Here is a 27494-nt window from a genome sequence, read left to right as displayed (position 1 = left end):
TTGAATGAATGTTATTTGGGTGAGATATTTATTAAAAAGATTTATGAGAGGTCAGGCAAGTATAATGTGTATAACGAAAAAGTAATATTCTTTTTGCATCACACATCATTAAAAAATATCGTAGCCTGCAGTAAAAGTAAGTGCAATATTTGGCAATTAAAAAAAAAACACTGCCAAATATAAATATCATGTTTAACTGTTTTAGATGGGATGGGCACCCTGGACCTACCAGGACTTACACAAGTGATCCGGGCCTTTCAGAACCAGACGCACATGACGACTCTTATAGGGGATGACGACAACTGTGTCCTCAGCTGGAGTGGGACAGACAGAGAGAGACAAATGTAATCAGGACTTATAATGAATTGCTTAAAAAAAAAACAACAGATAGATAGATAGATAGATAGATAGATAGATAGATAGATAGATAGATAGATAGATAGATAGATAGATAGATAGATAGATAGATAGATAGATAGATAGACTCTTTACTTTTTCCTGATGCATGCTGGGATTTGTAGTGTCCTCGCACCAGCCGACAGGACGAGCCATCTCCATTGCAGACGCCGCAGTTGTCCTCCTTTGCCGTGCTGCCCAGCTCATGATCACAGCCTACAATCTGTAACACAAAGGGGTGAACCTCAGCAAACAAACACAACAACAGACTCACACACTAACCTGATTTATGAATGAATTCCTTCTCTTTAAGCTTCAGCTTTCAAAAAGGACCAGACATGGAACTCAATCTATATTAGGGTTTGGTGCCAAAATATGAAAGGAAAAGAGGAAACACAAGGAAAAAATGAAAACAAGTCCCAGTTAAAGTACATGTTGGTTCTGTTAGACCTTCAATCTAAATTCAAAAAGAATGTATTTCTTCATCATACCATGTCAATGCTCTAATCAAATGATCCAAACATCTCTGGTTTCGTCCATATTCAGACCACATCTGCTGTTTGTCTTATTAAGATAGCATGAAACATCCCCTCTGAGCTGATCATGGTTTTTTCCCCACTGTTTTCTATTAAATACTATCTGCAACCAACCGTACTTGATTGATGGCGTTTTTCGCAACCTCTGTCGGTAAGAAAACCCAAAAACCACAGTGTGATTCTAAGCATGGTAAGAGAGTTCATTGAAATCCTAGTGTGTCTCTGCACACACACACACACAATGCCTTGGGACGTACTTCCATTCAACCGGGAAAAAATGCATTTGAAACTATTTCCTGGAGTGTCAGTCAAAAGAAGAGTCCCAACTATTATTCTCATTGGGTATTCATTTGTAAAGCAGATGGCATGGTGTTAGCATAAGTCAACCTACCGTGTACGAGTTGTCTCAGATTTATTACCAGCTGCATGTGTGTGTGTCATCATGGCGAATTGTGGTCTCAGAGACACTAAGTGTAGTAGGAACTACCACAGAGGCAGTTTGAACATTTCTCACAGCATCAGGTGTGTGGATGACATCAAGATAAAGGTGGGTGTGGCCTGACCAAGGGGGCTGGTTAGAGTTTCTATTGTTGGTCTATGTTTGTTTTACTGTAAGTTGTTCTATGTAATCAATGCATGGTGGTTCCAATCCTTACAGTCCAGTTTAAGATATTTTGGGGCATTTTTGTCTTTAATTGACAGAGAGACAGGAAAGTGGCACAGTCAGGGAATCAATCTTGTGATCAATGCATTGGGCATTGCCAACTCGGCCACCGAGCACCCCTTCCAGTCCGCTTTTATAAATAAATCATCAGACCGGATCATTGGGCAGTCAGAACTTTGGCTGGTGGCTGAACTACACCACTCACACAGGGACATGCATCAGCGTCTTGCATTGAGGCTTCATTCACAAAGTGGAGGTAATGTTATTGTGAACTCCAGATAATTAAAAGCAGCAACAGCGGGGCTGGTGCTGTTTTGATCCTGTGAGTCTGAGACACCTGCTGTGGCGGGAAGTACCACAGAGGCCATTTTTATGAATAATAATAATAATAATAATAATGAGTAGGAAAGCTGACTTCAAAATAAGGCTGAGCCCGAAGATGTTTACAAGATTAGTTTTGGTTCACTTATCATCTTCTGCATCCAAATGCACTGTAATGACAGAGACTGTTGTGTTTATATCGATAAATAAATATATAAAGAAATGAAATAATAATGAAGTTTTGGATATAACTCCCCTTAAGCTGCGATTCCGTTTTGATATTGTATTTGGTTATAAACTGTAAAACCCTTGAAATGCACGTTCATAAATGTCACAGATTCTAAAAGGTTGGTGTCTGCTGAAGCCAGATGTTTCATTACTTGAGTGCTTTTATTCCATCAAGCAGCATAAATATTTCCACGCACTTAATATTTGTCCAAGAGCGGATTCAGTTTAATCGAAGCCTGTGGCTGCTCACAACATACTGTTGAGTTTACTTGGCAAGTCACTTTTTTTCTTAATCGCAATTTATCTACTGTATATCATGTTTTAGTTTCCAAGAAATCTGTCTTGCCAACATCACAAACACTGTTGCAAACACTGAAACAGTGAGGATTCACCAGGTCACGTCCAATTTGTCTTCTCAATATATTGTGAGTCTGTAATTGGCTCATTGTGATGTCAGCAATAGATACAGGGTATTGGTGCGTTCCAGGCAACCCGTAACTCGTGTTTTTCCAACCTGTTCCTATGGTTACCTGTTAGAACGTACAGTCAAACTCGTAACTTCCCACCTGTGAACTCGTACTAGATCGACCTACTCCCAGTTCCCAGTTAGTAACTCGTAACTTGCCTGGAACGCTACAAACTCGTAACTGGTGACTTGAAGTCGTGATTTACGGGTTAAAAAGCCTGCCTGGAACGCACCATAAATACAGGAATCTTGAAGTTAATCCTAATACCTTTTTAAGACTTTTTCAAGACCTTCTCAATATTTTTCAATACCTCACCGCCACTTCAAGCCGTAGGTAACAATTTACATCAGTGACACTTTTAACGTAACAGTTTTAGTTTGTGATCAAGACTATAGACCACTATGATGCTACAGAATTCAAAATAGGCTGGGATAAGGCAAAGTTTATCAAAAAACAAAAGAAAAAAAACATTGCTCCACTCTCAAAAAACAAAAAAAACAATCTTCTTTTCTTTTTTATGTACCGGTTCATCTTTGTTTTTTAATAAAATTAATAAATTCACACACTTTTACAATGTTTTTTAGGACTCTTGGACAGCTAATTCTGAAAAAATACCTTCAAAATTTAAGACTTTATAAAGTCATGAAAAGACTTCTAAATACTTTTTAAGGGTCTTAATTTTCCCCAAATTGATTTATCACCTTTTAATACTTTTCAAGACCCTGCAGATACCCTGAGATAAATGAAAATAAATAAATGATTATTCATAAGTGGCAGAAGACAAAAAAAGTTTTTTTTACCTACCTGACACACTCCACTGATACACATGTCCAAGGATTCAGTGTAACAGCGAGTCCCATCCAGCACCTTGGGTGCCAGCTCCACCATGAGGCCTGAAGCCTTGGCTTTGCATTTGAGGGCGCAGGGGTTGTCCGGGTCGTTGTACACAGGCAGCCACTCGTGGTACTGACCCTGGTATCGCACGTCTGCATGAGCCGAACACTGCTGGGCACGGAAGTCTCCGGCCTCTGGAGGACAGTCCTGAGGGTCACAGACAACAACAATGTTACAGACACTTTACTGATCTGCACACTCAATTGATAATGTACATGTGTGCAGAAGACTCTTAGCATCACAGATCTTAGTGATTGACTTTGTGATCGCTACATGTAAATACCAGTTTAAATGAAAACAATGGGGGTTTGATGTTTCCCACCACAAAGATCTCACAACATTTGATCCTAGATCATAAAATTACACCCCATAACCATAAATCCTGAAAATATTTTCACAGTTCCACCTCACTGGCTTTTCAATCACAATCTGCCGTCCCAGTATGTCTCAAGAGAAAACCACTTGAAAGCTCTATTGACACCCATTACATAAAGATGAGTTTGCTAAACTTACCACATTACTGCAAGTGCGATATTTGATATTCTGCCCTTCGCAGGTCCTGCAGGAGAAAAAATAAAATAAAATGTGGGTGTACTGGCTTTGGGGGCGGATGATAAAACAAACCACAATGCACACCAGTGACCTGCTGGCTGGTATTTCAACCGTTGACTTTCATTATCTAATTGAATTGCTGAGCAGTGAATGCAATCCTACAGTCATGGTTTGGCAGCCCACAAAAGTGGATATGTTGAGACTGAAGTCTAATTCACACAGTATGACTATACATAAATAGAAAAGTGTAGCCTATATCGTTTCAGAAGGGGAGGGGGGTGTAGCAAATTATGATATAACTGGTTGTTGTGCCTTGTGTGTAACAATGGTGTTACAACTGTAAATTAGGCTACTGCATCGTCAATAAACTTTATAATAAGAGTGTTGGATTTCCACCTTTACTACAAATACCAGCATCCTTTCCTTTAACATCCTTAACTCTATAAAACAATTTTTTTTTTTTAGCTAAAGGCTAATCTGCTCACAACGCTATCCCGCTAACTGGGTCGTGTTTACAGTACAATGGTCACCATCTAATTTAGCACGTTAGCATGCTATTGTTGGCCAGCCCACAATGCCACAACATGCTAACTCAGTTATGTTTAGCAATTATGTTTACCACTGTCATCCAACCTAGTTTAGCATGTTAGCATTCAAACATGCACTCAACTAATTGATCAGTTGATCTCAATCTAGTGTAGCTTTCTTGGAACGCAAACAAAAAAAACAAAACAAAGGAAAACTTAAACTTTCAAATATCCAGGATTTAAGCTGTAGACAAAAATGGAAAATGGAAAATGGAAAACAGGACTCAGTAGGTACAGAAAATGCAATATATTCCCTCATTTCTTCTGGTGACGAGTCTTTAAATAAATCCTTGCTTTATAACCATTAGTACCACACATACAGCAGTAAAGCAGACACAGCAGAGTCCTCCAGTCTGTGTCTGCTTAAGAGATTGGAGCAGTTTGGATCACGACTCGGTGTATGACAGTCTGCAGTGTCTTTGCCCAAATTATGGAGCTAACCACTTACTGAAAATTAGGATTCCTTTGTGCTTTGATGCCGAGTGATGATAAACCATTGATGGTGACTATGATAGGCCAATTATCCAAGACCCCAGTGGAAACTAATCAAAGGATATTCTTTGGAGTTTGGAAACTTAAGAGGAATTCCAGTGTCACGGGCCCTTAGCTAATCTGGAATCATGATTGGAGGCAACGTTGCAGAGTTTGGACTCACGGATGAACGAGGGCTTAAGGATTTTTACAATATTATTCCAGAGAGCAGAGGGAGTGAATGTGGAACGTGTGGCATGGCAAGAACATTAGACCCTGTGACAAATTCAGACGGTCCTCTCTGCCAAGCCAAACAGCAGGTCATGGGGCTTCAACCCAAACAAGAGACTTTCAAAGACCAAGAGTTGAAAGACAGGTAGCAAAGATCTGGATCCGTGTGGAAAATCACGCTGGGAGGAGCAATATATAATCTAGACGTTGAAAAAAAAAAGGAGGCACAGGGAATAAAATGAATTTCCCTTTTCATTTCCTCTTGACTTTGCAAGCTACAAAGTGGAGGCTAAGCAGAAGCAGGGCCTGGACTTGGGATTCATCATGGCGTCATCACAGGTTAGGGAAAAACGACTTGGTTGAAATATCAAAATTCCTGGAGCACGTAATACATAACTCACAGACTATGACCCTGCTCGTTTCTGCCAAATATACACAAAAAAGACACAACTACACAAAGTTTGCTACTCAGCTAACAACACACAAGAGTGCACATAGAGTAAAACTACCAGAGCAGGCCAATAACCTCATCTTCAGAAAAGAAAAGAACTAAAATCCACTGTAACCATGAAAAATTCATAGTAATAACTCCTTATAATGCTGGATATGCAGTAAAATTTGTCTGGCCCATATATGTGTCATCAACTCTTCTTGCTAGATTGAAAGTAATTGCAGGCAAAGCTCCATAACCTTTGCCATAATATTGATACACTTGAGGCAAGTCGGCAAATGAAAATGTGGCCGATTTTGTAATGACTAAAATATGCCGATGCCGTGAGCTCGGCCATTGATCGGTTTGGGAAAACTGGGAGCATTCGGGACATCTAAGAAGGAAAAGTTGAAAAAGATGAAGCAAAATCAGAAAAAGGCACTCCTTTGTTCTTCTATGGTCCACAGTGAAATGTTCCTGTAAGTTGCCCAGAGTGTTATGAAATTCGAAATGTTTACGGTCCCCATTTGGGTCATTAATGACTTCAGTGACCTTTTATTCATCCACACTTTTTGCCACCATCTGAAATTTGTCCTTAACACTTTGTCATATCCATGAAGTGTTCTATAGTGCTTTTTCATCAGATGTTTGTCTTCCCCTGATGATGAATCCTGATGTTTCTGTGGTGTCCTTTGTAACTTCTTTTGGACAAGTTCCTTCTCACACATACGAAATAAAGAATTAAATGGGTATGGATAGACTAACTGCACATTCATGCTCCTTTAGAGGATGAGGATTCTCCATTTAGCATGATAAAACTTGACCTTCAGATACATTCATCTCTCTTTCTCTCTTTTTATCTCCCTGCTTTTCTCAAATGAGCTCAAATCTGATGAGCACTTCCCTGCACCTAAGAAGATAAACTCTTCATTGTAATGACTTGACAATGCAGTGACCATCTCCATATAATAGCATCCACCAAACATTTGGATCTTGAGTCATTTGGTTGGTCCTCAGTTAATAAATCAACATACTCTGGATATCTTGTCATGACTATTCTTTATAGACATTTTCCACTGAGGATGAAGCCTAAAGTTTTAAACTTATATGTCATATATTTTTGCTTTAGATTCCTAATACCACTTGATACAGCTATATTTTCCATAACAATGATGAATTGAAGATTTGCTCACAGTTTTTGTTTTATTCTCTTTTCTATTTTTTTCTGCCTCGATGATTCTAGATCATTTCAAAGTCTTGGATCTGATCTAATCTGAGTGGTAGAGTAGAGAAGGAGGGTGTTGTTAGCACCGGCCACACAGAGGGTGGTGCCCTATACTGTAATGTCAGAGACATAAACGTGGTGCCAGGCACAGGGTAATTAGACAATTCATTGCCTTGGAGAGAATTCACTTTTAACTACCTTAGCCTTTAAACACAGACCCTAAACACAGCTGTGGCGTGCCTTTGGTGAAATTCCAAATGCCACAGATATTTAATGTCACTGCCAGTAATTTCAGAAAGTCAGTGACCCATTGAATATTAAAAACATCCTTATCAGGAATGAGAAGGTTTTTCGAACACTGGATGTTTAACTGTTTCCTTGCCCCTGCCCTGACCGCTCATCTTGTCTTCCTCACTGGAAGGTTATTACCAGGTTACATTGCAATTTACTATCAGCTTATTTAAACACAATCTAAATAAAGTAAAGACAGGCTCCTTGTTATAAAAATAAATGACAGAAAGAGACAGATATCTTAAGTGTTTGCCAACCGTGAGCCTCATAAATAATAGTGCAGCCCTCTCTCTTGCCATGACACCCAATCCATATGTCCACACTTGCTTCAAACCAGCTATGCTGATGTTAATAATGGAGCTTGTGATCAAGTGAAGTGTGTTGTGCGGGTGGGACTAATGAGGGCCAGGCGATCTGTGTTTAGTCTGTGCCCGATCGGGAGGTTGTCTAGCGTTTTTGCAGTAGCAGTGAATCCTACGTGCATGTGTGTGTGTGCATGTGTGTGTGTGTGTTTAAAGGTCAGAGAGTTGGAGTGGTATTGGTGGGAGGGTGTTGCAGGCCCGCTTCCAGCCGCTCCTTCCAAGGAGTCTCTCTCTCTCTCTCACACACACACACACACATACACACGCGCACACACAAGGGGCCTTGTGCTGTGCTTTTTAATGACGCTGTTTGATCTGCCACCCGGGGCCAGGCTGCTGCTCCCTCATTCCCACGCAATAGCGGGTGAGGTGGGATGAGGTGGGACTGGAGAGTTCTTCCATTCGCTCAAGAAGCCCATACATGACTGCCCACCGCCAAAGGACACACCGGTTTGTAAACACACCCGCCTGGGCTTACATGAGCATGTACGTCTACGCATACATACACTCCTGACATCCCACACGGAGCTCAAACCCCAAACACCTCTTAAAACGTCAATTGCTTTTACAGCCAGTAGCAATCTGAGGTTTGCCTGACCAAAAATTTCTGGGCAAGCAAAGAGAAATGGCAGCTGCTGATATCATGAAATGAACTCCTCAAAAAGCCATTGACCTCAGTGTTTACAATGCAGTAAAGGACGGGGAGGGGGGAGTCTGTCACTTTGAGTTGGAGGATTTGACAGCCTTATGCTTCTCAGCCCGGGTCTTCAGTGCCAGCGCAGATTGATTCATGGTTATGGAGAGCTGGAAGCACCTGATGGCGGACCTGGGCCGTGACCTCATGTGTGATCCGTGCTGTTTTCCCACTAGGTCTTTGGACAGTTGCATTGTTTAATGATCTCACTGGCCACCGCTGCTCCCTCAGAGGCCCCCATCACCCAAACAGAGGTGACTTTAGCAGCAAAGCTCACTGGCTACCTTTACTGAGTGAGCGATACTTTCTGGGAACTGTAAAATACAGGAATGCAGTGAAGTCACCCCGCAGCTATTTCCCAGTCCATAAATGTGACAACATTTCTATGGAAAACATACCGTCCTTCAGTCTCTCTTTTTTTTTTTTCTCTTGTTCCTCAAATCCATTTGTAATTGGCCACTTTGCCCAGAACACTTGGCCCGCAGCTTTAATCTTGAAGCCCACTGGGTTAGCTTGAAGTCGACCCAACTGGGTGACTTTGGCACCAGGATGAAAGGACAGAGAGGTTCAGAGTGCAAGTTCCAGTTTAAGCCAAGATGATGAGCGGTAGGAATCCAACCACTGTGGGCTCATTGTTTGCAGAAGAGAGTTATCAAAAGTGTCATGTATTGTTTGGGAGAAACATGTCCAGGCCGTTGCTGAGGATCGGACCCCACTGTCAAGATTTAGGGGCTCATATGGGCGTCTAGACAGCCTTCAGAGGTGGACGGGCATGTGATCTTGGTTGACGCCCTCAGGGCTATTTAACAGTCACAAACCAGTCATATGTATTTTTGAGCACTCCCATTACAGCCCATGGGAACGCAGCGATTGATGAGATTTACTCACACTATTAGGGCCGCTGTCTGGATTTATTTGGCAGAGCAGCTGTGAGACCCCCACCCACCCCCACCCCTTTTTTCTCTTGAATCCTGAAGCCACTATATGGCGCTTTAATGGAAACCAGTCAGGACTTTCCTCTTTAAAAGAGGAGATTACCCGGGATAGTGTTTGAACACATGCTTACAAATTGCCCGTGGGATGTTTCCATTTATCTGAGGGTCAATGAGTCTCTAACTTTAAATTATACACATTCAATTTGCTGCACATCCTCTGCTCCTTGGATGGAAGCATCTCTTAATCATTGAGACTTATTTATTACAGGGCATCACTCCCTCCAAAATGTGACTGCTCTTCATGTCTCTGGCTCTTATATTAGAAATAATGCTTCTTTGTAGTGGGGGAGAGTTTAAGAAGCTCACAATGGCAACATGCTGCTGTTAAAGGGATAGTTCAACATTTTGGCAAATTGGCCCATTGCCATAATCGCTATAGTCATAGCAGTAGGTTCGTTACCTTTATTTGTTGGTGCAAGCTATTTTTAGAACGGAGGAACGGAGCGGCGAGCTGCTCAGAGCTACGCTATGGAGGCTAAAGAAATTTCTTGGTTTCCCTCATCAAACTCATCAAATACAAAATCCCAAAACTCCAAAACGCTCTGGTGGACAAGTTGTGAGCTGCACAATCACCACGCTATGAGATAATAATGGAACGTTACGAAACGGAGCCGTTTTCGAGGTAAATACAGAGTCTGCTTGCTGAAAAACTGTCCCTGAACGCAACACGCATCAGCGGTTTTGCATGAATTTACCTCTAAAACAGCTGTGTCCCGTAACGTTCCGTTATTATCTCATAGCGTGGTGATTGTGCAGCTCACAACTTGTCCACGACAGCCTTTTGGAGTTGTTGGATTGTGTATTTGATGAGTTTGATGAGGAAAACCAAGAAATTCCCTTAGCCTCCATAGCATAGCCCTGAGCAGCTCACGGCTCTGCTCCTCCGTTCTAAAAATAGCTTACACCGACAGTTAAAGGTAACGAACCTACTGCTATGACTATAGCGATCATGGCAATGGGCCAATTTGCCAAAATGTTGAACTATCCCTTTAAGGAAGTATACTCGTAAGTGGCTGTATTCTGCTTATGTACTTAACATTTATCTGTGATTTCCATGAATCACCACTCAATTAAATGAATGCAATTTGTTTTACCTAATAATACACTCTGTAAAAATGTAGGAAAATATGCTGCACACGACATTACCACATGTATAAAACAGGTTTTTAGGTGACATCTGGTTGGATTGGTACTGTACTGTAGCCTTACTTGGAGCTGAGGCATCGACGAAGGGAGTACGAGGCTCCTCCTCCACAGGTACGTGAACATTCGCTCCACGAACCCCAGGCATCCCACAGCGTGTCTCTGTCCTCCTCTGACCGGGCCGTGCGCGAGCTCTACACAACAGAGAAGAGGAGGCGGGATTGGGATTGGAGGGAGAAAGGAAGCGTAGAGTTTACGTGATCTGTCATGGACGGTGTGAGCATCCCCAGTTCCCTCCTCCGCTGTTGTCACCTCATTCATTATTAGCCCTTTCCCTCTGAGGCAACCGCCGTTGAGATAAAATACACAAGTGCTGTCTTTGTGTTGGATTGTCTAAACAATCGTACATGGTAGAAGTGACCTATTAAACTCCCTACAGTAAGTTTCTCATCTGGTTTAGGAATATTCCTTAGTGTGAATACTCCTAAAGCATAGCAGTACATGTGACAGAATAAGACAGATGGTAAAGGGAAGTAATCAAGTATTAGTCCTCTCTTAAGCTTCAGGCCTCTCTTGTGTTCCTCTTTCTGTTAATTGCATCTTGCTGTATTTGGCAGCGGAGGCTTGGATATTACTGCTGGGTCCAAAATCAATATTATGGGAAGATGAATTTTTCAAGTGCAAGGACAATGTGTATCTCAGATGCCAAAAAACGGAGATCATCTCCAGCCCTCTGTGTTCCTCTCCTCTCCAGGCTTTTTATATCTTTCAGTGAAGATTGGACTGGGCTGACTCACCTTAGGCTCTTAGAAGGTGTTTATTTGTAAGGCTGGCACTGTCACATGACGGCTGTGTGTGAGGTATGTTTATATCTCTTGGTTTTACTCAGCTCAATGACCTTTACATTTGATTTTTATTTTACTTTATTCATGTATTTAACCAGACACACCAGAAGATTCCTGTTCCGTAGCACGAAGTAAGGAATTACATTACATTGAAAACAAAAACAACACAACACTTTGCAGAACTGACAGGCTGAAGTTAAGTTAAGTTAAGAGAGCTGTGCTGCCTAAAGAGCAGAGTGAAAAGGAGAATAAATTGCTTTTGCTGCCTTTAACAATGAGAGCTTATCTGAGTGAAGGTGGTTTTCTACTCAAAAGCTGCCAGAGAGAAAGAGGTGAAGGGAAAAAAACTGCTTCTATACCTGTTGAACGGATGAAAACCTGGAAAATGAAAAAAAGAAGAAAAAAAGAAAAAGAACTTGGAACCAACACTGGGACCAATCATCCACCTTCTGTGCAGCAGGAATGTGACTCAGTGGACTGGAGGTGCAAACACATTCAATAAAATAATCTGCCATTCACCGGAGGGTTTAAAGCAATGAATAGGAAAATTATCATTTTTCCACAATAAGCCCAACACAGAGGAGGGCTCTCTGCTGTTGGTGAACCATGAAAGAATATTCTAAGATTGCAGAAATGCAATGTTTTTTTGTGCGCTCCCACCGTGACATCTACACGCCGTGAGGTGGCAGATTGTGCCTGCGCATCCAGCAGAGTTTCTGACAGTGATTTAAAAATCCCAAATCCTGCAAGATTAGCAGAGAAATGTGAGGAACAACAAGCCCACTAACTCTGAACACAGTGAATAGGGCAGCGGCTGAGAAGTTAGTGTGCAGCACCTGCTCTGAAAAGATTTACGCTCACTGAGCTGAAGGTCCAGCTTTGTGTTTGAGACACACAGCGTTGGGGTTTTTTAGAGGGAGAACTCCGGGTATGCTGAGTTATTTTGACCTCTTTGACCTCCTCTTCCCAACAGCGTGGCATTGTGCTTTGTCTACAAAGATGAATGATCTTGTAGAGGAAAGCAGATACAAGGTAATAATACCGCTCTGATTATTTTCTTTGGGTCACGGTAGCAAAAACACCTATGCCGCGCCGCAGAGAGGGGGCTGCTGGTGGGTTCACATTATTAAAAGTGCATGGGGACTGATATAAATGGCTGTCAGTGCCGATGACGCCTGAGGAACAGCAGAGGGGAACGGCAAGACCTAAACACACGGCCAACGGAGCATACAGCCAAACATATCGGCAACGGAACGACTTTCTGCACGGGCCAACTATTTCAATGTTTGGATCCACGGTAAATAAACACAGGCTGCACTCTGGGCAGCCGGTTAGCTGCACCACCTTAATTCTCCTTTGAAAAGCAATCAGTGAATTTTGCACTCAATTACAGCTGAGAGCCGTGTGTTGCAACGCCAAGAGAGCCCGGAGGCATAACAAGGATGGTGAGGAAAGAGGGAGAGAGGGGAAGTGGATGAAGGGACGGAGGGGATGGAGATGTGGAGGTTTGTTTGGCCGACTGCGCTGCTATTGTTCTCCACGAAGGCCGAGGAACACAAGGCTCCGCTGGTCGCAAGGCCGTCCTGCTGAGATTTTGGATCCGATGGTGAAAAGGCTCGGATATCCACTTGGAGGCTTCCTAGCCCTCCGTCGCTACACATCCCACCTCTCCTGCTCTGATCCCCCCAGGGTTTTATTTGCACTGGATGGCTTCATAGAGGGGGCAGGCTCCCTTTCATATCACTCACAAAGCCTCCTCAGATTCCTCAACAGGACCATTTACACAACAAAAGCATGTATATTTAGATGTTTTCGTTCTCCGGCTCAGTTACTATGAGAAAAACAGAGCAAAACACATGACCACAAAGGAAGCCTGGCTGTCACCCAACCCATGTTTTCACATCAAGTAAGAGGGGGGGGAGAGGAAATGAGCATATGATAAAAAAGACCACTGATCTCCACATTATATGTTCTCCTGATGGACAGCTTCTATTTAAGTCACCTGTCAGCAGCTGAGAGGAGGGACATTTTCCTTGAAGATGGAAAACTCCTCGACAGGGAAAAAGAAACCCGAGCCCGGTGCCTTCTTTTGCAGACTGTGTCAATATACACACGATGGCCTTTTCAGTCGGCGGAGACATACGATATTTGCACATCTGCTGAATCTCTTGTCGACCGCTGCGCATTGCACGGCACTGTACTCAACTGTAATGCTGCGAGGCAGTGGCTGCTGTGTAACAGGGAGCGCTCATCTCCCAAACAACAGCCCCGCTGACCTGCACACGCATGACAAGTCGGCTATTTTTGGGAACTTGGATCAAAGACACAAAGGAGGCATGGTGACTTTTCACACCACTAACTACTGCACCACTGCTGATGGAGCCACACGATCAGAGGTGCAAGAATACATAGAAATACACAGTAGGGAAATCTATTTAAACACATGCTTTCTGGGTGAATTAGATAAATTATTAAAGTATCAATGAATCTTCACAGGATGAGATGAAAAAAAGAAAGCTGTACTGTACCAGGATCAGGAGAGCTGTCAGCAGTAGCTTGCAAGATGAAAAATCTTGCTCCATGCCTTTTCAAGTATTTGAGACGATCAACTCCAGTTCTGCCCGTGTTTGTGTGAGTGTGTACTGTATGTGCGTGTTGAGTGTGTGTGTGTGTGTGTGTTGCCCTCCTCTGGGTCACTCTGTGTGTCCTGTCTCCCGGCCGTCTCCTCTCTGACTTGCTCCCGTTCTTCCTCAGGAGTAACTTGTGCAAGTTGAGGGGAGGGAGGAAGGGCTAGGAGGGAGAGAGAGTGTGTGTATGTGTGTGTGTGTGTGTTTTTTTTTTTGTGTGTGCGATGTGTGAACGAGGGGGAGTAATCGGGGGGTATCCGAGCCCCCGCGAGTCCTCAGGTCTGGCACACCAGCCAATCAATAAATGGGCCTCAGTCAAGCATGCTAGTTCAAACAAGAAGCTGGGCCAGCTGCAACTTCACAACTTCACACATTTGTGTGTGTGTCTAAGTGTGTGTGTGTGTGTGTGTGTGTGTGTGTGTGTGTGTCAGACAGTCATAGAGTGGGAATAATGGCAGGCAGACAACTGTAAACCAATTTTCTTCCCCTTCTTTGATTCTTTCCATTTCTTCTGCTAATATCTCAAATTTCTGTCTCTCATATTCCTCGTTCCGATTTTTTTCCACCTCTCCTGCCATTCTGTCTCTCCTCTGTCATTCCTGCTCATGCCACTGTTTCTCATTTCTTTTTTTAGCTCTGGAGTAGCTTTTCTCAAGCTTTTTGCCAGAACTCTCATTTTGAATTATGTGTTAAAAAAAACTTTGGTATCTTTAGAGAAAAGAAGTCATGCACAGAAATGCTGACTCCACACTTCCATCTAAACAAAACTGACACATAATATCTGGGAGCACATGACTTCATGTCCGGCTCCTGACTGTGTTTTGCTTTACAAGGAGTTACATGTGAGAGCCCCCGTGTTCAATCAGATGACATAGTCTGGTCAGTGAAGGTATCAGGATAGACTTCTCAGTCATGGTGACTTTTTTCTATTCCGTTATGACCTCAAGGTCTACTTCAATGGCTCCTTTCATAACATCTGGCAGGTTAAGCCGGTGAACATTTTCTCTGTGGAGGTGGGGAACAAGCCAGGTGTCCCCTGGAGGGACAATTCCTCTGGTTAGAGAGAAAAACAACTGGTAAGATGGACAGCTCTTGGCACAGTGGGACTATACTACGCACACTCGAGTAGCTTTTTTTTTTTTTTTCAGTTTTCACTTTTGCAACGGCAAAACACAAACGCCTCGAAACAGAGAGCTAAAAAAAGACACAGAGCGAGTCCAAGTCGGTGTCAGCTCGCTGGTGCCCCTTGATGTGACTCGCGAGGTAGCAGGCTATCACTCAGGCATCCGACCCCGGACGTTTCCAAAGACAATAAAAACCCTGTGCCCTTCGAATCAAGACTTCAAATCCACCTCCCAATCAAACAGCAAATCAAAAACCACATAATTGCTATCAATTAAGGCTGCAGGGAATGTGCTGCACTCCAGAGCAAACAGTCAGCAACCTTAATCACAACATCGGAGCGGATGTCTCGACACTTAACCAGTACACATAGACACACATACACACTTTTTTATACTAGGTTCTACACAGCAAAGCCATTTTGGAGTCTTAACTCACTGCTGACAGTTTTGGGACTCGGCTTGTTTGATTTGGTAGTGGGGGAATGTCGGCGAATCGGGGAATTACCTAAAACCACGCACGAACGCACACTAATACACACTCAACTACCCACTTAACACCGGTGTGTTCGGAGGTGCCAGTGGGGAGGGGAGGGACTCGCGGACGTGCACGTTTTTCACAGGCCGACACAGAAATCACACCCCCATGCACCCTTAATCCATAACCTTCTGATATTTGCTTTCAGAAGAAATCCTTCTCATATTTGCAAATGTACGACTACAGAAAATAAACCGTGGCATCGGTGATGTGCCCAGAGTTTAAAACCAAACACCCGAGGAGGAAATTAATGTGTTTGACTGACACTCACTTGGAGCCTGTTCTCTACCACAACATTGCTGGAGGTGTCTCCTCACAGTTTAAACAATAATCCATGAAGATGATGAGGTGAGAAAAATTGATATAGTGCATTGTTATTTTACACACAAGGAAGGTTGGGATATTAGGTTGCATGGGGGAAGTATGCAAGTGGTTGGGAGGATTAGGGGAATGGATTGTCCATAGACAAATATTCAAGTGTTTTAAAGGATAATTCTCACTGCTCTACTTTTGGCCTTCACTCCTATCAACTATGATAACACTGCAGGCCATAATCACTGGCATCTGGGAACAAGGTGAAATCAGCGAGGCCTGATGGGACATGAAGCGAGCGATCAGATAGGCAGACAGGTTGTAAACAAGCCAACAGTTTAGCTAGATGAGCGAGCTAAATCACTTCATGTGTCTCGACTTGTGTGAACACGGCTACAGTAAATACAGTGGCTCAGTGCTGTTGGGTTATCATTTTCATAGATGGGAGGGCTGTTTATGTTACGTTACTGTAATACACAACATGTGTTCTTATCAAGAGTGATGTTGCTATGTAAATCACCTACAAGGAGGACAGACTCTTATCACGTACATCCTGGACCCATCTTGTAGTATATAACTTGATAAAAGATTAAAAACCCAGTAGAATTTGTAGTGCATTTATCAAAAATATCGATATGACAAACTTCTTTATGATATACCATGTTGCCATTTAACTTGGGCATTATTAGTTGATTAAAACATACAGTATGAACTATATATTCTAATGAATTGTATTGAACTACAGATGTATGACATGAAACACAATGTAAGTGGGGGGGCTGAACTTGATAAGCTTTGCTTCCTTCAGCCCCTTCTCAAACTTGCACAGTATCATTATTGTTTTGTTTCTTGTTACATAGATTGTTTGTCTTTTGATGTTATGTTATGTTATGTTATGTTATGTTATGTTATGTTATGTTATGTTATGTTATGTTATGTTATGTTATGTTATGTTATGTTATGTTATGTTATGTTATGTTATGTTATGTTATGTTATGTTATGTTATGTTATGTTATGTTATGTTATGTTATGTTATGTTATGTTATGTTATGTACGTTACATTTTGCAATGGGTTCAAAATTCTGAGATGTATTTTTCCTGTAGAACCTACTTAAGTTGTGGACCGCCCCGGCCAAGCAGCACTGCAATCTGGAGTGCCATGCTGTTAGTGGCTTTGAATGTACGTAGTTTAACATGCTACATGCTGTCTTCTATTGAGCAATAAAATAAAAATATCAAATATAAATCATAAAGAATACAGGAATAAGAAGGAATCGTTGTCCAAATAGAAACATAAAGTAAAATATTACTTGTCAACTTAAAGGAATAGTTCACCAAAAAATGAAATTCACCCTCATGCTGATGAATACTCCGGAGTAGTTTTCTATTCTATTTGGAGACCCGGGAGGCCAGTTCGTAGTCCAACGGAAATTTTATATGAGAGTCAATAGCACCCAACACAACACACAGTCCATAAAACTACACAAAAACCCTCTAATGTTCCTCCACACTGCTCGTCCGCTGCAATCCAAGTGTCCTGAAGGGATACAGTCCAGAGTTTACTTGAAACAACATGATTTAGGATATTTTTACAGCCTAAACTGAATTTCATTTTTTGGTGAACTATTCCTTTAAGAGCACAGTGTAGAAAGTTGGATCACACTGTTAAAAGACCATTGTCCTGTTGCTGGTTATTTCAGCAGAGTAAGGGTAAACTGACAGTAGAGAAGTTCTCTCAGGCAAAAAACAGCATAAATGTAAAGTGAAATGTTTTTCAGGTCTTGTAAAGGGACACCAAGTAGAGTTTCCAAGCAGCAGAAGTTTAACTGATCCTTTCCTCTACTCCTCAGATGCAGAATAAAAAGTCAAATTAAAAGATTGCAGTATTACGGGGTGATGACCTGACTTAACAGGCCCCGAGCTCTCAGAAAGAGAGACAGGTGAAGCTAAGGTTACCAGGGAATGACATTAAGTTACACTTAGAGTCCAAACCTCGGCTCCCACGAGAAGCCTTAAGTGATTCAGGCGGGATAAATGGTAGCCTCCCACTACCTCCACAAACGACGTATGTGCTCCAGGCATGATTTACAGCAAAGCCATTGTTTAAAAAGCTTTCTGGGCCACAATATAAAATGTTTTACCAGGTCAGGGATTTTACGACCTGCAGCTGAAAATCAACCACACTTCCCAGTCTCCAGAAAAACTGGAGGATTAAAATGAAGATGTAATTCCCCGACAATCAGCTAAAACCAATTTAAGCCAGATGGGAGGTGAACTACAAGTTGGGACTATTACAGCTAAAACATGTGTTTTAAAATCCTCCCTAAATATTTTCTCCTTTGTCTTTGATCATGAGCACTTTTGTTCCTCTTAGCATTTATTCCCTTCATATCCCCAGAGTCCAAGTGTTCCTTTTATTAACTCCCTGATTGGGATTATTTACTATTCAATACTTGATGTAGAGCTGCAGTCAATTGGATTGCTGAGTCTTGCAAGTGATAGTAATATTTGGTTTCAGTATTTGGTGGTAATCTGAAGATGACAGATTTACAGAGCCATAAACACACCTTCTGAGGATACTGTATCATGGCTGAGGTGGGAGGAAGAACAGTGCTGCGTTCAGGGCCATTTTAGGGATAAATAATGTGCTCGAGGGAAAGACAAACGCCAACTTGGCCTCCGACGGACCCATCTCTGCTGGCATGGAGTCCGGTAGACCTTCTGACTGGAACTCCCCACAGCTCTGCAGAGGAAGACATTTGTTCTGCCTGGAAATTGGTCCCAGAACTTTTTACAGCATGAATGAAAACAAAATGATTTGTTTCTCAGAATAGCAGGCGCATAATAAGGTCTTGTCAGCTTGCATAGCCCCGGAACATCCAGTGAGGTCGTGTTGGATGGCTTCACAACACATTTTACATCTGCTACAATAGCAGGTAAAGGACTATACAGTAAAGTTAACAATATCATCAGTGTGTTGTAAATGAATGAAATGAATCAGATATTATCTGTTTTGATAACAAAGAGGTTCCTAGTGGAGGCTTATGTAGCCTACTCACTTTAACAAGACTCAGGGCCGAGGGTAATGCTAGTAGCTCTGTGAGGCTGCAATTAACAAGTTACAGAAACGCTTTAAAGGGATGATGAGGACTTTCGGAAAGCTAAGTGTTTTCACACTACATTTCCCATGAGCCTTTGCGCGCACGGTGAAATTCTAGGACCTTTGCGAGATGGAAGAAAGCGAAAGCATTTGCCAAGAATGTTTTAATTAATTAAGAACAAAAGTCGGAGGTTCGAAGACGATCAGATACCGTTGTAGTACCATAAACGATGCCAACTAGCGATCCGGTGTTATTCCCATGACCCGCCGGGCAGCGTCCAGGGAACCGAAACTAGGAAATTCTGGACGAGTCGACCACTAAATAATATCAAAATAACTATAAAGATAAAACAATATATTTATCAAGAATTGACCCATTAACAAGAGTGGGTAATATATTCATCCACATTAATATGAGACTCTTTTATAGCCAAAAGCAAACTCCTCGGGGTCTATTTAAGGTGATTGTTAGCATTAGCATGCTAGCATGTTCACATGGACTAACATGGACATGCTAACATTCTGATGTTATATCATAACACAAACAAAGAGCAGCTGGGACTGATGGGAACTCAATTAATTGTGATGTAGACGTCTCATGATTGGATGATACATGATGCAAATCGACCTTCTGACCCCTTTTAGTTATCAATCATTGGTGCGGTATTACCAAGGGGGCAGTTGTCGGTCTGAGAAGTGAAGCTCACTTCCGCGTTCAAAAAACTGCAATCCCCTCGGCTGTCGCTGGGGGCTGGCTCCAGAAGGGAGCAACTCCAATTGAGCCCCATGTTAAAATAGCCGATTTTACAGCTTAAAAAAACATATTTACAGCCTGGTACATTTTATTTTTTTGGTCTCAACCGATAGTTTCTACCCCCGCACACACTCTGAGGGGGGTGAATTTTTTTAAAACTCTACCGTTTTACTATTATTAGGTTTAAAGTTCTGGCCAATTAGGGCACGGAAATGTTGAGTGACAGGTCCGGAGACCGCTCCTTCGAGGCCAGTGGGCGGGCTCTCGGCCGGCTAACGGCCGCACCGCTCCAAATATGTATGTATACAAGTAGAATCCAACATGGCGCGGTTCAAACCCCCGTAGTAGCGGCACAAAACAGACTCCCCCAAACCAATGGGTGACGTCACGGGTGCTACGTCCATTCTTTTTACAGTCTATGGGTATTACACACTGCATCGTAAGACCCCACCTTCATTTTGATCTCAGCTATATACACCTTTAAACTTTTGTGATTGTATCTTGCATCATTGTAAAAAAGAAAAAATCAGTTGACCAACAAACACCTTGTCCTCAGACTCACCTCTGTGTTGGTTCCTACTAAAGTAGGTGTCTCTTTGACCACATTTGGCCACAGAAGCACCATGCACACGTGCCAATCCATTCAGGAGTTTTTGAAAGCAGAGAGAATACACAGGTTTTAGGGTTAACAATGACTTTAGTATAGTAAATAAAAAAAAAAAAATAATTTATCGGTAAACATATTATTTCTCAAGAAACATGAAGCAATATGAGCAGAGAACCTTGCTCATATTACCTTGCACCTGCAACCAAAACAATATTTTATAATAATTTACTGTAATCTTTATAGAGACGTTTTGAATAAGCCAGAAACCACAATCTGCTCCCACCTGAGAAAACCTCCAAACCTCCGCACACTGCAGCACAAAGGTGGAACGGGGGCACGTAATTAAGAATCAGCAGTGACATTTACTGCTTCCTGAGACGGCGTTCATACGTTCTCAACGCAGAGCTTTTCCCATTAGCACATCCAGGAGAGCTCATATGTTTTAGCAGCTTTCTGGTGAATGCACAGGCTGACTCCATCATGGTCCCACTACCCCCCCACCCAAACACACACACACATGCTTCCCTGCTTAACGCAACGGCGGCCACTGTGGCGTTTTAAAGAGGGTATGACAGGAGGGGATGGGCATAAATTAGCCGTGTAAAGCCGCTGGAGTCGACTAAACTGGTCCGCCAAGGTGGGCTGGAAGGAAACGGGGAGCGTGGGACCCGGATCCAGATCTGGGCAGACGCTAAGCACCTTGGCTTATTTATGAACTCCCAGCCAGCATCGGGCTTGACTGATCCCCTGTGCTTCAAAACGGAGACCTCGTTGCCATATCATCTGGATATCATAGCTTTTCAACAGTTTAAATACATTTTCTGAAATCTCAATGCAAATCAATAACACTATCTGACTTTCAACCAACTATAATCAATATTTTTATATCAGCAGTGGAGCATTTAAATAACTCGGAGGTCAAAGGGGTTAGTCAAAGTGATGGACCCACAGAGAACGATCAACTCCTTCAGCTCTCTGCAGCGTTTTAACATCTTCAGCTTTTTTCCATTCTTTTTTTATGCGTAACAACTTTATTGTTTTGCTTCACCATCACCACTCAGTACAATATTTTCAGACACGGCTTGGAAAACTCTTGTGTGACTATCTAATAAAAACACATCGGGCGTAAACTAAAGAACCAAATATTCCCTCCTTGGAGATGGTGAGGACCAAAACAGAGCTACGGAGGCTGAGCAGCGAGAACACTGGACTTTGTGCGACAGCCAGAAACATGGCTCCAAATGAAAGCATCCATATGTGCTGGATGTCTACACAAGACTGTTCGCTAGTTGACAAAATGTCAGATGTCATGTTTTCAACTTCCCTAAGTGGCTAAAAATTCAATTATTTATACACATAAAGCCAGAATAAATATAAAAAACATTTCAAACCTACTCCAGAGTTCACTTAACCTCTCGTTTGACCTGGTTGATGCTGTTACAATAGTTCAGACATGTATTATGTATTGATGCTATGTTAAATTGAATGGAAATAACAATAACCCACAACAATGACAACAGTGGTGGACTTTGCTGTGTGCTGGGTGGCTGTATGCGAAACTAAACAGCAGACGTCACTGCTCCATCTGGGCCTGTTCACATTGGACACGCGTCCTGCTCTTGTCATCCCTTTTCCCCCTCTGCACTCCTTCCTGTCTGAGAGACTAATTGGTTTTGGTTTCCTCACGCATTTCCAAATAAATTACTCAACATGTTACGTGCACGCTGTTGAACTGTGGGGGTCATTTTCTTCTGCTGTTGATGAAAAGATGGAGCTCAAATAGAGGCCTTCTTCCTAGTTAAGAAGAATAACACTACAACACAGTGATGGCAGTGGTTGTAAATCAATTCATAAATATGAGTGTCGTGGAGTTTCTGTTGTTCTTTCCAGATGAAATAAATAAGTTTGGAGAAGAACAAGGGGCATAAATATTCACTTTTCACAGAGGGAGCTTTCCTCTCATGTCCTACCAGCACAACACATGTGAGGATCAGGGATTCTCCTGGAGTTTGAAAGGGACTGAAATGTGTCACAGCTCAAAGCTCATTATTTGGCAGCACTTTGGAGAATGACCGAACAGCTCAGCCACTGTGACGGCAATCACAGTTTGGATTAGGACCAAATCCGTCCTCTTGACTTCACTGAACATCTTAAAAACAGCCCCGACTCATCTTGAAAAAAAAAAATCCACTGGATGTTTTTCTTATTAAGTAGTTTGATAACTCAATCCTCCGCTTTAAAGGACAATCTAATTGAACTGCACTCCGAGGTAATTAGGATCAGTTTCTGCGCCTCTTGATGAATTTACAGACCGTGTTCAGGAGGGGCTTTCTGGGAAATGTTGAGTTATAATGAAAAGATATTGCAGCCATTTGCAGCAGCAATTTGCAGTAATCAACACTGTGAAACCAAAGATTTTTGGCTGCAACAGCCTCCATCAGGATTTCACAACTGTAAATATGACATTCACGATCATGTCAGGATCCACGGCTTCTCTACAAAAGGCCGATCTGTGGGAGAAATTAACAGCCACTGGTGCCAAAACCTTAATGGATAACAGCAGAAAATCCTCAAAAACATGGAAAACTTTGTAATTTTCTGAAGAATACAGTTCATTTTAAGAAGAGACATAGAGTCAATTTCCTGATTAGCCTCATTATTGCATCTATATAACATGAGAGTTAAGAGAAACCGAGTTCAAAGCTGTAAAACAGATCTTCCTGAACTCCTGACGTGAAACAGGATCTCTTGTTAACCTCGTTCATAATTGCAAAACGAGACACAACAGTTCACCAACGATTCTTTTGAGCGCAGACACCGAGCAGCGACTCCAGATTTTTTTTTAAAAAAGGGCACCTGGTTTGTCTCAGCAGCTTATTATGCATGATGTGCGAGTGTGGAGTATTTACACTCAAAGCGAGCTGAAGCTTTTCAAGCCACAAGAAGACGTGCCTGATCCCCCTGTATACGCTACACACAGCTAAGGTTTCAGTTTTTAACCCCAAAATTGAGTCACATCAGTAACATGTGTTTTTTATTGCGGAAAATGTATTGTGTGTTTTCTTTGGCTCGGAGACGATCAGAGAAAGTGATAGTAATATGATAAAGGTGGTCAAAGGAGGCTTTAACCCTTGGAGCGTCCTCGGGAACCTGACATTTTTTCACTTGGTTAAATAATGATGCAATAACAAGGAGAGCAAAGGGGCGTGTGCGCTTCAGTTCCTTGTAATGACCTGTACCTGACCTACAAATATGGAAAATATTAAAGAAGAAACGGATGACACCTCCAGCACATTGTTCCAATTCCCCTTTGAGAAACACAGAAATTCTCCAAATCTTTTATACGCATGCAATTAGATTTTCAGCAAAATACTTCTCGAGCAATTACTCATTCTCCGTTGAAGGCTAGTCTCAGGCTGAAACATGCTGGCTTTTATTATTGTTCAAATATGAACAAGACGGTTTTAAAATCTGTGAAAACTGCCCTGGACCTCGGTCTTCTCTCTACTCTCTTCGATTATGCAGATTTTTCTGATCAGTGTCTGCATGACGGAGGTTTCAAACAAAGAGGAAGTAGTCCAAAATAGTCTAGGTTATCATAACAGATTAGTACTGGTTCCTGCCAACTTCAAACATTCAGGACTGAGTGGAAGCATGGGCTCAAACAAGGCTCCGTATGATTCTAATGAAATCTGGAATAGCAAAAGAGATTGTGTGGATAAATTTGAACAATAAACAACAATGGTTTTAATGAACGTCTAAGCAGAAAAGTCCATGTGAAACTCAGGACTCAAAGTTCCCAGAGTGTGTGAGAAACTGAAGTTACAGATGTGTACACACACACACACATTTTGATCCTGGCTCTTTTTTTTCCTGCAAAAGCCAAAATGATAAAAATCCTAGTGGATTACTTTTCATGATTTCCTATAGGATACATGACATAAGCTCTTATGCAATATACCTCTCTATCATAACCTAGCATGGTGCTGGGGGCGCTGACAGCTCTGTCAGCCACTTACACTTCAACACGTCAACTGGACTTTGTCGTGCAGCACCCACATCTAGAGGAGGGAAACGATCAATCACACTTCCACGCCGCTGCAGCCCTGCAATCAAGCATTCCTCACCCATATGCTGCTGCAATCAGCTGAGGAACACACGGAGGATGCAGCTGATTCCAGAAGAGAGGAGAAGAGAAGACGACAGAAGGCGACAGATAGTGAAAGACAAGAGGAAGAACAGCAGAGAGGAAAGAGTGGAAAAAGAAGTGACTCAGTTCAGCCAAACACATCCATTCCATCCTCTCTCTCTCTCCCTGTCACTCCATCAAGTCATCTTGTCTCTTTCCATCCCTCTAGTATAAAATTTACTGGATGGCGTCTCAGCTCGGTCTGTCCAAACCTATTGAGGAGATCACAGATCTATATGGAAAAGAGCACTCACACGCCTGCTGTCCCGCCCTTCTTTTCCAAAACCACTGGCATATCAAATACAGACTTCTCACTAGTAGGTCAACAAGGAAATATGGCCCACGGGACACATATTATGGTTTTTCACCAAAGCCTCAAGATAAACACGACTCAAACAAATGCCCGTCCTTCCCTCCAAATTTCCCCTCAGACTCCTCACCAACAGTGAAGAGGAGCTTTAAGGCTCCTCTGGAAAGAAAGTGGAGAGAGGATGCTGTTGTAGCAAGGAGACGCCAAGATTCAGTAAAACTCAGAATCCAAGAACTGAAACCGCAAGATAATGGCAAAAGAAAATAGCTGACATCACTGCTGTGGATGTAACCAGAGATGAAACAGGGGAGGCATCCTCGCCAACTCAAGAGGAGGAATCAGTGGTGCCAAGTGAACGCTGTGCTGGGAGCGGCGAGGAGAGGACATTCAACTGTTTAACTGGTATTATCATTCTTCTTTATTACCCTGCGGCTGAGATATTACGAGCGGCTCCTTCTCCAAAGAGGAACGACGGCATCGGTCTTGAGTGAAACCGCCTCAAAAAAACACCCCCACGCCTTCACTGAAGTGACAAAACCCATGTGAGAGTGACTGTGTTGAGCCTGAGCGTGCATGTTAGCATGCCATGCAATACATCATTTCTTTAAACACGCTTTGACAAAGCACAGTTTATCCTACAAAACTCACGCCTCGGGCCGCCTTTCTGTAATGTGGAAAGTACACCGGGGTTTCTCTTTCACAGTTTACAAAACAAAATCACCAAGCGCACGCTCATGAAAAGAAACCTCACATGTCCTAGTGTCGAGTTGCCCAGGTGATGGAGAGGGGAGAGGAAACATTTGGATGCATGACTGAAGAGTAACCGCACAGGAAAAGAGCTGCAATGGATCAGTGCACCCCCATCCCATCCCGCTCCCACATTAAAACCCCTCTACCCTGTTTTCCCTGGAGCTTCTCGGGGGCTTACAGCTGTTTAAACATGCTACTGTAATGAGCTCCCAACCAGCGAGGTGTTCGCACTGTTACACAGAGAGGAGAGGAGAGGAGAGGAGAGGAGAGGAGAGGAGAGGAGAGGAGAGGAGAGGAGAGGAGAAGAGAGGAGAGGAGGAAGCAGCTTTCTATATTGAAATCTACTTTGAAACTGAGTTACAGACACAAAGTGGTTCATCCATCAAAAGGTGCTGAACGCCTGCCATTTAGACATTCAACATTACATATATCTTCTCTGAGGGTGGGGGAAAACAGAGGGAGAAGTAGAGAAAGCAAAACTGATTTCTGTTTAGAGATCACAGCTCAACAGCAGCATCTTGTGTCCGAGAGACAAAACTACAAGTCATTGTGACCCTCATACTCATCCAGAGCAGCAGCATCAATATGACATCCAGGACACCAAGAGAGCAACCAATCAGGTGGCTGATAGTATTAGTCTGAGAAAAGAAGAACGCCGGACACTCAGCTCCAGTTGCAAGAGATTTATTGACAACGTTTGGGCCAGACAAGGCCTTTGTCAAGTCCAGTGTGGGGTGGCAAGGGGAGTGGCTAATGAAGCCCTCTGTGAGCAGGTGCCCACCTGCCACTAATCACCACATGCAAGCCTGTATTGAAAAAAAGAGAAAGAAAAGGAGAAAAAAGGAAAAAACTGCTTCACATAAAAGGAATATCCTAAATACAAGAAAAAAGTATCCTAAATCCAAGAAAAACAAGAAATAACATTTTTGGAGAAACATTTTTTGAATGGTAGTGAAATAACAACACAATCTAGAGATTTAGGGAGGGGGGATATAAGAATAAAGGTAAATACATCCCATTTAGAAAAACAATACTGGGACATTCTGAACAGATCATATCCAAATGCATTTTTGTATTTAATAAACACATCAGATTTGAGATGTTCAAGAAAGACACATAATAAGCGGTGATTCGTACCCGTGCAGGGAAGTTACATAGTGCAGTTTCAGCCGATGCGACCCGGCTCAGGCTGCAGCGGCAGCACCCTTCATCCTATTAACCATTTTTCTACCATTGCAATGAGTCTGGAAACATTATTTTAAGGCCGAAAAACTCTGCAATGTTACTTTAACAAAGGCCTTGTCTGGCCAGAACGTTGTCAATAAATCTCTTGCAACTGGACCTGAGTGTGCGGCGTTCTTCTTTTCTCAACTTTATCCATCGCCAGCACCTCTACTACAATTACGGTGTGCGTTGTTCCTCATCCTAACATGATAGTATTAGTCGGACCTTTACAGAGAGGCCAGAGTGAGAGGAAGGGACGAGTACCAGTGAAATATTTATCTACACAATCCACAACCTCCGACTTCAGATATTACAACCAGTTTCTGTCCCACTTTATGAACTTCCACATACAGTTTACATACTGTATATACAGACTCCATAGGAGATGTGTGACGAGCTCTGATGAGACCTGTCTGCAGTGTTTGGGGTGGTCTAAACTTTCCTTAAGTGTGGCAGCGCTTTAAACAAACCCATCGCTTCTGGCATCAGACAGAAAATAAGAGGGTGTTAAAATAAATCCACATGTACGTACACATTTTAAATCATTACAGTAGCTCGTATAGACAAGCACTCTTCTCTTTGTGGCCCGTCGTCGCCAAACTTTTGCAAACACAGACGTAAGTGCACGC

The 27494-nt window shown here is 42.5% G+C and overlaps 1 protein-coding gene across 4 annotated transcripts in view; it reads right to left on the bottom strand.

Moving 5' to 3' along the window:
• adamtsl3 (ADAMTS-like 3) overlaps positions 1-27494 on the bottom strand; it is a 108757-nt gene that overhangs the window by 25453 nt on the left and 55810 nt on the right. For 3 of the 4 annotated variants that reach the window (XR_015038199.1, XM_085806238.1, XM_085806239.1), the window contains 5 exons: positions 10554-10681; positions 4020-4065; positions 3417-3653; positions 493-619; positions 240-314 (listed from right to left, as the gene is read on the bottom strand). Coding sequence is in view for 3 of the 4 variants with exons in the window: in XM_085806238.1 (XP_085662364.1) it covers positions 240-314; positions 493-619; positions 3417-3653; positions 4020-4065; positions 10554-10681 (613 nt within the window). In the remaining variant the exon portion in view is untranslated. Of the gene's footprint in view, positions 1-239; positions 315-492; positions 620-3416; positions 3654-4019; positions 4066-10553; positions 10682-13860; positions 14064-27494 lie in introns of those variants that run through there. The other variant, XM_085806240.1, reaches the window with a different exon arrangement.

The sequence above is a fragment of the Trachurus japonicus genome, chromosome 18, assembly GCF_045865225.1.
Source record: "Trachurus japonicus isolate A0001 chromosome 18, Traja_1.0".
Classification (NCBI taxonomy): domain Eukaryota; kingdom Metazoa; phylum Chordata; class Actinopteri; order Carangiformes; family Carangidae; genus Trachurus; species Trachurus japonicus.
The sequence above is the reverse complement of the archived record's forward strand: the minus strand, read 5'-3'. Positions and strand labels throughout refer to the sequence as shown.